The following is an 11,606-nucleotide window of genomic DNA, read 5'->3' as shown; positions in this document are numbered from 1 at the left end:
ACAATTCAAAGAATTGAGGACTAGTGCCTCAATAGCCTTAGGAGTGCCAACAAGGAAAGATAATAGCCCCTAAGATAAGGACGTTCTTCCCTAGAGGACTCTCCTAGCCAACTGGGAGCTCTATAAGCACTTCAAGGAAAGATGTGACGCCCCCAAAACAAGGACAATCTTCTCGAAAAGCCAACTGAAGGGTGTCGGGCGCCTTTTTATTAATAAGAAATATGCCCGCCGAGATTCTTTGTTTCCCGGCGGGGCCCGTCGAGAAACAAAGAATCCCGGCGGGTTTATAGGAATAGTAAGTTTTGGGCGGTAAGCGATCAAGTCTTGTGAATATATGTTGTGATCACATGTTTTAGAATGTTAATAACATGTTTTGTTAACGTGATCACGAATTTGTGAACACGTTTATGAAATCCCTGTACAACACCCAAGGGGTCTCGCATGCAAAAAAAGAGCGGATTTGGGCAAAACATCACACCCATTCGAAACCACCTACCTAGTTTGCATGGTTTCTCTTGATGCCACAAGGTTCTATGCGGCCACTTATTTCACCTATCCTTCATTAGTCTCTAGTTGGTGCGACAAACCAGTTATCTCGTTTATACATATGTGGTGGATGTGGCAACATAGAGAGTTTTGGGCTCAGATGATCTCTACCCCGGCACATGAGAGATCGATCCAGGGCATTGGTGCTAACCAGATTCCTTCTGGTCAGTTGGGCATTGGTGTTGACCAGATGGAGTGGAGCGATCGTGATCTAGAGTATCCTTGAGTCCTAGAGCATGTGGACAACATACGAGCGGGTTGGTGGTCCAGGTCCTAGTGGTTTATCAGATCCTTCACAAACTTATCATTATATTGTACTCAGCGCCAAGGACGAGACCCATCTTGAGTGGGAGGTACGGGTTCGCTAGGACTACACTTTATGGTTATAGTGCTGTGAGCGAATTCGAACTCTCAAACGCTCTAAAATACTCTCATGGTCATCCTCTACAAGGTAAAAACATGGTCTGGATCCACGTTTCCTAGTATATATATGACCAAGTGACCATAATAACTAGATGAGAGTACTGAAATGCCTCTAACTCCCATTGCCACTGTTGGAACTCAAAACTCCCTTGACAAACGTCCGCCAACTTGCTAATAGTACCAGTGTGACACAATCATCATGCGGGCATCAAAAGAAATCCCATGATCATCTGTCGTATCTTGGTTGAGGATGCACTTTGACCTAGTGCAACTCAATAGATAGTACTCTACCTCCTAACTATTGCCATCATCGGATAACAGCAAATACATCACCCTCCTGTAGTAAATCTGTTAGTGCGTCATAGTCTGCCATGAGCACAGGTCTATCATGCTCTCTCCATGTTCTGAAGACTTCACTAGCTAAGAATTAGGATGCTCGAGAGTGAGGACCGACTGGAGCTAGCGATCTACCAAGTATGACCTAGAATAATCTGCCCAATCACCATTTCTTGCTGACACAAAAACATACAAACTTGCATTTGAATGGCTATGTAAGAGACCGATACTCATCATAAGGTAAGCATCAATTGTGTGATACCATGTTCGTGGGGCCTATTTTGTAGCCCCCCTAGAAAGTGCCTTCCATAACCTATAAACTTTGCTTTCGAAATTGGGAACCATGAACCTAGGTGGTTGCTCCACATATACATCTCATCCTTGAGGTTTCCATTGAGAAAAGCATATTTTACATCCATTTGGAAAATAGGCCATCCCCCTTGCACTATCACATTACAAATTGAGGAGCAAAAATTTCCTCAAAGTCAAAACCTTCAACTTGTGCCAAGCCATTGGGCGACCAACCATGCCTTATACTTAGTAACATAAGAGCTGTATTTTGTTTTAACTTTGCCTTATGGGATTTTGCAACCAAAATGACGCTTTTACATCATAACAGCGTTGTCTCGATCCTTTGCCTAGGAATGTGAAAAGAATCACCAAAACAAATGATTTCATCAAACGGAAAACTCTGTTAGCTGCTTCGTGGGGGAAAAGCATGTAACAGTTGGTTACTTGTAGATTTCAAAATTACCTTTGGGGACGAAGCACCTCTTGGGAAACCATGGAGGACTACTTTGAATCCTAATTGAAAAGAGACTTGTCATATTTCTAGATACTTAAAATTACCTCATCTTGAAGGCATTACACCTGGATACTCAAAATTATAGATACCTCGTCTGTTAAGGCATTATACACCTTAGAGCCATGAAAGGTTTGATGGAACTATAGTTGCAATTGTTTAGAGTAATGTGGCCATCTGAATTTGTGTCCCCCACAATCTTTGGAATAACCAAAAGAAAAAGAAGGTGGTGTGTGACCTTGACTTGCAAGGATGAGAAGGGGAAGTTTCGCACGGCCGGCAGCCTCAAGTTTTGGCTTGTTGCCGCCCATCACGTTCTTGGCTTCTTGATTCACGTCTCAACTGCCTCCACATGCTCTCGTGTGAGAACTGTGCAGCAGGCAATGGCTTCAAATAGGACACTGTTGTATCATAGTACTCTGCAGCAGGCAATGGCTTCAAATAGGATACTCTTGTTTCAAATAGAATACTCCGCAGGCAATCGCTGCTTCAAATAGGATACTCTTGTTTCAAATAGCAGACTCTGCATGCAATAGCTTCAATAACTCTTGTAGATCATAGAGTTGCTTTTTTCGTTTGTCGTTACAATCTTCTTGTAACTCTTCTTAAAAGCTCAAAAATCTTGCAAATCTCTTCATGTACTTAATCTTATATTGAGACCCTAATGCCTATAATTAATGTGGGGTGGACACACTTGAATTCATGTAAGGACGTGCCTCAAATGAAGGCAGCAAGGCTTCATATGGCAGTGGTAAAGGTCAAGGAAAGGCTGATTTTGCTATGTGCATGCGTGCTCTTGGTGGGAGGCAGCGCCGTCTACATGTTTAATTTGCCCCATTTTGAAATGGTGGGGGAATTCTTAGGGTTCAGTACACTATTAAGGTCTTGCCAAGGTTCCAATTATCATACTGCAGATGCTAGTAAGATTAATATCTCGCACACTAGTAAGATAGCTAAGATTTTGGAGGAGCTGAGATTGAACGGCACCAGCCCTTGCCATCACGTGAGCACCAAAGCCTTCAAGCTGGTGGGTTTGCCCGCGTTTGCTTTCGACGAGCAAACGCAGGCACAGAAGGGCCTCATCTCCATACAAGCCGATGTGCCCTTCACTTTCTTGTTGATCTCTCTGACGGAGAATGGGACGGAGCGCTGCGCCGGCGGGGATTACTACGAGACGGACCTTGCGGGAGAGCGTTGGAAATCTCGTCCGTCCGTTGAAGACCACGGCAACGGCACCTACTCCGTCTCGTTCCTGGTGGACGGAGCCTTTGCCGGCAATTACAACTTCTCGGCGAACCTTCTGTTCTCCAACTACCATGGCTTGGAGCTGGAGGCCGACCAATGGGCGGTCAAGCCGTGGGTGCAGATCAGCAAAACGGTCGAATTCGAGATCATGGAGGTGCCAAGGCAGAAGAACGGAGCGATCGCATCCAGACTCCGGCCATGCAAGCGTGAGGACATGCAAAGCGGCGACGCGAAAGGGCGGTGGGTCCGCACTGGCTACAACCGGAGCTGCCAAGCTGGCCCTGAGGGGCGGTTCAACCAATGCTCCAACGACACGTGCACGGAGCCGTGGTGTGAGGGGCGAGTGGGCCGCCTGGAGAGCAACGGGTGGGTGTACTCGAGCGAGTGTGCGTTCCATGTGTGGGAGAGGGAGGAAGCGTGGGATTGCCTAGCAGGCAGGTGGCTCTTCTTCTGGGGAGACTCGAACATGCAGGACTTCATTCGCAACCTGCTTGTGTTCGTCTTGGATTATCCCGTGCCTCCGTGGGCCAACATCACTAATTGGGCATTAGATCGCGCAGTCGAGCAGTTCTTCATCAACCCTCGCCACCCTGACCAAGCCCTCCATGTCTCCTTCGTCTTCAATGGCCACCATCACTCCTATGAAAACGGCCTTGGCCTCGACTCCCTCCTCCACCCTGCGTATCAACAACGTCTCCAACTCCACTTCAATGGCTCTTCCGCTCGCCCTGATGCCTTCGTCTTCAACAGTGGCCTCCATGACGGCAAACACTTCCCTTCATTACCTGCATTTATCTCCGCCATTGACCATGCTGTGGGCTTCTGGAAATCTCTCTTTAACAACCAAACCCCTCGCGATGTTGTCCTGCGCACTAGTGTCGCTCCCGCCGGTGCATCTCGCTACATGAAATCCAATCCTCATAAAATGGAAGTCTTCAATGCCGCCATGATCGAACATTTCCAACACCTCGTTAACGATCTTCTCATTATCGACGCCTTTGACTCTTCCTACCCTTTTCATTTTGATCATTGCTGTAGTGATGGTGGACACTATGGCCGAGCTCCAAATGCAAGAGTGTGGCCATGGAATGGACAACCACATCTGTATTTTGTTGACCTCATGCTTGTCCACATGATGCTCACATCCATATGTCCAAATCACAATTAATCACATGATTTGCAAAGTGGGTCAATGAAGCTCATACATGATGCAACTCAACCATCATCATGTGAGGAAGTAACTAACCAAACCAAACCACATTCATAGTCTTTCCTAAGCTTAGTTTACAGGTTTTATTTATTTGACATTGTTTTATATTCTGAGTATACTTCATGTGTACACAAATGTACACTTAGACCTCTTTTTGAGACAGGGTCCATTCTGTGGCTCTACACTTCCAATTCCCAAATTATTGGTTTCGTAGGTCTCTTCAAATTTTGTGATTTTAAGTGCTTCTCTTAGAGTTGAAATTTTTATCAAGTCTTTTTGAAAGCTTTCTAATGAACACCTTTAGTCTTTTCGTGATTTTTTAAAGAGTTACCAAAAACATGATGGATAGGATCATAGATCTTGTCAATTTGTAAGATTACTAGTCTTTTCGTGATTTTTTTAATAGTTACCAAAAACATGATGGATAGGATCATAGATCTTGTCAATTTGTAAGAGTACTAGTCCTAATGAGCTTATATCATCATCCTTAAATTTATAATCAATGGTAAGATGTAAATTTATCATTAAAACATATTACAAAAAATATCTTTAATAAGGCAGACAAAGGGAGGTGGGTGTACGCATGAAAGCGTGATATACTTTTCGTTTTATTAAGGGGTCTTACACAAGTGCCTTATAAGAAGAAATTGCACGTAGTAAAAGAAGTATAAGTTTTTTTTTCTAAGAGAAAAGGGTATTTATTTAAAGTTTTATTGTTTTAAGTTAAGTGACGGCTACGAAGAATCCGATCAACAATAACACGTGTGAGACGTGCCCAAGCTAGGTTGATTGTGAGTGAATCCGATCAATGGTAACACGTGTGAGATATGTAGTGTTAATGTATAAGTTTGATTGTGAGTGAATCCGATCAACTCTGTGACACGTGCAATACATGTGACGACATTGTGAGTGAATCCAATTAATTATGTTTCACATAGCAGTGAATAATCAAGAGTGAATCTAGATAATGTTTACCACTTGTCATTATTTTTTTTATAAGTGAATTATGGGTGGTAAGGTTATCTAGTTTCACTTAGTGGGCGTCCTTGGCTTTGGCCTGAAAACATACATTTTTTCAAGAAGAATAGCCAATCTCTCCTAGTTAGCCAAGGAATTTCACTTCAAGGTCTTCTAATCAAACATCATATGCAAAGTTGGGCACCTAAAACTATAATCTGATTGAATATCCAATAATTACAAATTCCCTTTTCTTTGGGAACCAAAATTGTATACATGCCCTGTCGGAGGTTTAGACAGGTACACTAAATGTGAGTAAATTGCCTATAACTTTTATATTATTACTCATATGATGTTCCCACTTTACATATCACAAATTCAATAACATAGAGATTAACTTGATTTATCGAGTAATTTTTGATGTGTTCTACTATTTTCTATATTATTTAAAAGACATTAAAATTATTAAAAAATATACTATTTTGTCCTCCCACCACATCTACCATTTAAAATGCTCAATTTGTATGGATCTAGTGATGATTAGATTGGAGAAGATTAGTAGAATGTGGGTATAAGGTAAAATTACAAATCTAACGGTTGGATTTTTATACATTTACTTTGGAAAATTTGTTATGACTATTAGAGGCCCATTAAATCAATTGTAATTTAAAACTAGAAAATCAAATATTGAATCTTTCAATCTAAAAACTCTAGGGATCAATATACTTGTTGCCATGAATTTATTAAAAAAAATTTGGTTTAATTTGAGTATGGGAATGTCCATTTTCAATCCTCCCAAGTGAAAATTCTCATATTGTGTCCACTCTCCCCTTTTCAAGTCTAAAACCAATCCTAATTCGCCAACATCACTAGTTTTAGGGTTGGTGAAGGATCGATGGCTGTGATTAGAATTTAGTATCTCATTCGAGGTACATGGACGGCTTAGATTTTAAGTCATTACCACGATCGAGGTACATTTGACAGTCCAGATTCATTTAATACCTCGATCGAGATATTTAAATGGCTGGGATCGCATCTTCAAATGTGCGTGAATAGATGGGTCGAATTTTGTAGATGTACCTTATTCGAGGTTTTTAAATGGTCTTGATTTCATCTCTATACACCTCGAACGAGATATGTGGATGGATGAGATTGCATCTCTATACCTCGAAAATAAGGTATTTCAATGGTCGAGATTATAGCATGTGGAGGTAGGTCCCCCCCACATGCTTGCAAAGTTTGGTCCCCATCGGAGCATGTTTGGGTACGATGGCATGGAGACTTTCAACAAACAATATGATAGCCAAAGTGTTAAAAAATAGAAAAACCATGAACATCAACTAAAATCTAATGATACTCAATAATTAAAAAACTCATAATGATATCAACATCAAATAAGTACATCAGAATGTGAGCTAACCCAGCTACTCTGGGTTTAGCCACTAACTCTAAAAATCAAGGTATAATGAAAATGAGCTACCCCAGCTAGTCTGAGGTTAGTCACTGCCCATAAGTCTAAGTGCAATGTAAGTGAGCTAACCCAACTAGTCTGAGTTTAGTCACTATCAACGGCAACCCAATCAAAATCGTCATCTCTGACTACTAGTCGATGTGCACGTCGAGGCTGTTGTGCACGTCGAGGCTGTTATGCATGTCGAGGAGGCTGTGCTGGCTACGGGGGTCGTCGAATATGTGTAGGGAGGTCTGCCTCAAAGGCGAGATCATGAGTTGGTGCCGGTGTACTCGAGAGCTCACGAGTCCCATAAGCTACTATAGCCCTCTCCCTCTCTCTACTCGTGTTACTGTAAGACATCTCTGTCTGTAAACCCAAAATCTATAATCAGCAATGGTACGTGCCTGCCACTCTGTGCGTGTAAGCTCCTCTGCTGTAAGGACACGCTGCACTCATGAGAAGCAGCACCGCTGCTAGCACTATCACCCGAGGTGCCACTAGGACCAGCACCACCCACACGCTCGTATGCTGTAATCTGGCTCTTGTGAACTACTCTCTGGTATGCATCAAACTCCTGTGCACTCCACTCAATCTCTGGAGGCACCTCAAGCTCCTGATCTCTGTCACATCGACGGCGTCGAGTCCCAAGTCAGTATAGCTGAGGTAAAATCAAGAGGCCTGCCAGTCCTAGCATCTACTCGAGCGAAGCTTGGGTGAAGATCGTCAATGCCCAAAACTCTGTATGTCACTAGGTCGACGCGTGCGCGGCAAGAGGAACATGCTGAGAAGCGTACTAGCTCCTGGGTGATGTAAGACAAATGAAAAAAATGTCTACATCCCAGAGCATATCGACCAGTACTGTCAATGTCCTCGATATACAGAGAGCGCAGCAGGCATCACGGAGGAATGGTGGTGCATCCTGAGGGAGAGGTCATCGCTCGAAAAACCTCTATAAACATGCTGTGGATATAGAGGCAAGTAAGGCACTGTCACGTCTGAGGATCTGCGGAACTCCCGAACATGCAACTGCTCTGTCCTATGCTGTATAATCCACTCCATAATCATGTGCTACTGTGCCTCAGCTCTAGAACTCTCTACCTCAGTCCGAGCCTACGCAAAAAGTAAAGCATAAAAATAATTGATTAGTCTCTCTCATTAGGTATTACTTAAAAAAATTTATAACTTAGGACCTTAATTATAACTCTTTGACTCCTGAGTGAGTCTCTCAGTGGTAGGTGTGGGACCCTACGTGACACAATCAACCATGCCACTCATGTAAAAATATAGAAAAGTACATATAAACATGTAAATAAATGACTAAAAAAAACTAAAGAAGTAATAAATGTGTAAATACCTCGACATCTATTGTCGGTATCGATCGTGAGAATAAGCGCACCACGTGTTGGATGCTCTCCGTGGTACGCCGTACGTCGATGCCAACCCGGTGCCAAGAGCCTCGACCATCGACGTAGGCATAAACGCTCGATCTATAGGAGCTACACGAAGGGCTGGTGGAGGTCGCCTACCTTGGTCCTGGAGACGGCCTCGGCCAGCACCACCACCAAGCCGATGGCTAGTATAATCCACCTCCTCCCCTAAGACAAACTCCGCATATAATTGCTTTGCAAAGTATATGGAAATCTGGCGGTTGTTCAGCATCCTCCCATATGCCGTAACATATCGACTATAAATATGTGCCGCCATATGAGGATGCGAACACCGTGAAATAGTAAAGGACTTGCCCGTTGTCCCAGGCCTCATCCCACAACTATCGAGGAAAAGATTTGAGTAGGCTCCATCCCTAATTGGACCAAGATCACAGACCTCACGATATGTCGGGCCATGTGACACAGGAGTAGTGCGGTGGTGGGCTATCCACTCATCTACATACACAATATCGTGAAGGCTACGAAGGGACGATAGCATCGCCTCCAAGTCTGCCACGATATGTAATGTAAACGGTATGTCTCTAGCACTCCTACCACGGATAGTCGCGAAGGTCCACAATAGACGAGCGGCCCTCCTCGTGGCCCTCCTCACGTGACTCCATGCTAAAACCTAAGCCTAACACAAACGGGCAATGTGTAAGGTCCAATGCTTAGTGCTAAGTAGCACTAATGAAGATATAAAACAATGCTAATGGGCCCACTAATGCTAATCCAAATCAAGAGAGCAAGGAGAGTGAAACTGACTTGTGACAAGGCAAAAAAAAAATCCCGATTTTATAACCTTGAACGAGGTTCGGTGGCATCATGCACTTTAGGGTTTGCAAGATGTATGCTCCGAATTTTAGGGTTAGTGAGACAAACAGCCAAGATACGCACTTAATTTTAGGGTTGGTAAAGGATCGATGGCTGCGATTTGAACTCAGTATCTCGTTCAAGGTACATGGACGGCTTAGATTTTAAGTCATTACCACGATCGAGGTATATTTGACGGTCCAGATTCATTTAATACCTCGATCGAGATATTTAAATGGTTGGGATCGCATCTTCAAATGTGCGCGAATAGACGGGTTGGATTTTGTAGATGTACCTCGTTCGAGGTTTAAATGGTCTTGATTTCATCTCTATACCTCGAACGAGATATGTGGATGGATGAGATTGCATCTCTATACCTCGAACAAGGTATTTCAATGGTCGAGATTATATTTCAATATCTCGTTTGAGATATGTGGACGATGGAGATGGGCTAATTAAATATGTTGAATGTACATTTGAGCGGGATGTCTAGGGAGATCCACCATGGCATTGATGTGGATCCGAGTGGCATAAATATCTCGATCGAGATAGTGTGGTGGCGGTAACCTATACTGGTGACTTGAAACCCGAACCTGCTAGCATGGCATTAGTTGGTTTCTCGTTCGAGATATGTCGCTTTAGGCTTGGGAGGCACGTGTCGTGTTTTAATTGATGGCAATATCACGATCGAGGTACTCCGCCCGAGATGCATCGATGTCCCAATTTTAGAGAGAGTGAACGAAAGTGAGTACCCTCATCTTGCAACCACTTAAATCCAAAGTAATTGTGATCTAACACTGTGGGCTGTCTTTGAGTATAGATCATAAGTTTGGGACAACGAAGGTAGACATTGGACGAAATTATCTAGTTGTGCACATGTCTGCAAAATAATTAATTTTGTATGGTTTGGCCCATTGTACATATGTTAGCCAAGGTTTATTTTCGAGGAGATACTTTAGAGTATGGTTAAATTTTGCAAAAAAGTCCAATTTTGAAAAATCTATGCTATTTATGGCTCCAAGGATTAAATTTATGAAACATGATTTAAATACCATGTGTGGGAGAGAGGAGCCACACACCAGGGGGAAAGATTGCACATAATCTTGTGTTCTTTGATTTTTGTGCTCTTGATTTGTGTTATGGTATCTATGGTTTATTTTCTTTATAAATCGATTTATGGAATTCCAGCATTTTTAGTGTTCCTGTTGTACGTGCTTGTTGTAAAGTTGAGTCCAAAATTCCCCTAATGGGCACCATCTATCTGCAGGCAGGAAGGTGTCAAGGCTTGCATTATCGCTGTGTCAATTTCTTTAAATATTCCCTCCACACCTCCTTTAGATCCTCGATGGCTTGCCCTTCCCATTCATCCATCTTTTTAGCTTCCAGTTCATACGCTTTAGGAAATTCCTCGACATCCAAGATAGCCATCCTTGATTCTACCTTAACCAAGTCAATCTTATCTTTGTCCACCCTGGACTGCACCTCCTTCATGATTCTGATATGCTCATCTCTGATCAAGGCAATCTGGCCTTGTGTTTTACAGCCTCGATTTCCTTGGCCCTATCTAGGTATTCTTGCAATTGTTCATATGCCTACTCCTTCTGGGCCATATGCCTCCATCATCTTCCCCTAGCCCTATCTAGGTCTCCTTATAAATTGCTTATATGCCTGCTCCTTCTGGGCCATTGCCTCCATCATCTTCCCCATTTCCTCTTTGATCTCCTCGTTGGCCTTCTAGAGGTCATGGATTTGGCTCTGCATTTCTTTAGACGATCTCCAGCTATCCTCCTCCTACGCAACTCTTCTTGTAGGGGTTCCTACTAGCTTCTCATTGTCTAGATGATAGCATCCTTCTGCTTGATTGTGCCACCTATAGTTTGGTCATCTCCTTAGGCCATCTATCATGTAGTGTTGTAAGTAACTAAGAGCTCCCTGCACCCAGTTGGTGTAAATGGATTTAGAAAAATTTACAGCATTGGTGGTAGGGAGATTAGGCTGTGCTTACCCCAAACTTGTGCTGGTTGTGGCCTCCTACTACTGCTAATCTAGCTACTATGACAGGATGGACTTGCCAATGTCGACCAAGTCCTTGAACTGTTTATTGTTTTTTGTCTCAGTTGCCCCACTACTCCCACCGTCCGTGTGGCAGTTCTCCCCTTCTTGTTGGTCTTCTTTTCACCGAGCTCAGAGATCCTTTTCTTCCCTGAGGCTATCTGTTCCTTTCCCTATCTAGAACCTACCTATTCATGGGGCTTTCAGCTACATCTTCTTTGGGCCCTACATCTTCTTTTAGGTATTCCTTCTTCTCCTTTCCAGCTCCTGCTTTTACATTGAACAGTGCTATCAAATACAGGCTGATCTTTGTTTTTGTGTTTGGGCAGTTGATTTTTCCAA

At 43.2% G+C, this 11,606-nt stretch overlaps 1 protein-coding gene across 1 annotated transcript; it reads left to right on the top strand.

Annotated features, from left to right (window-relative positions):
• The first annotated feature begins 2,477 nt into the window (after positions 1–2,477).
• Positions 2,478–4,696, top strand: LOC147624786 (uncharacterized). The gene has a single exon (XM_086818857.1). It carries the CDS (start codon positions 2,772–2,774, stop codon positions 4,518–4,520), a length of 1,749 nt encoding a protein of 582 aa, XP_086674983.1. The 5' UTR covers positions 2,478–2,771; the 3' UTR covers positions 4,521–4,696.
• The last annotated feature ends 6,910 nt before the right edge of the window (positions 4,697–11,606 follow it).

The sequence above is a fragment of the Cibotium barometz genome, chromosome 24 (assembly GCF_041138505.1).
Source record: "Cibotium barometz isolate CiBa-2024 chromosome 24, ASM4113850v1, whole genome shotgun sequence".
NCBI classification, from domain to species: Eukaryota; Viridiplantae; Streptophyta; class Polypodiopsida; order Cyatheales; family Cibotiaceae; genus Cibotium; species Cibotium barometz.
Note: the sequence above shows the minus strand (reverse complement) of the source record. Positions and strands in the feature narration are given on the sequence as shown.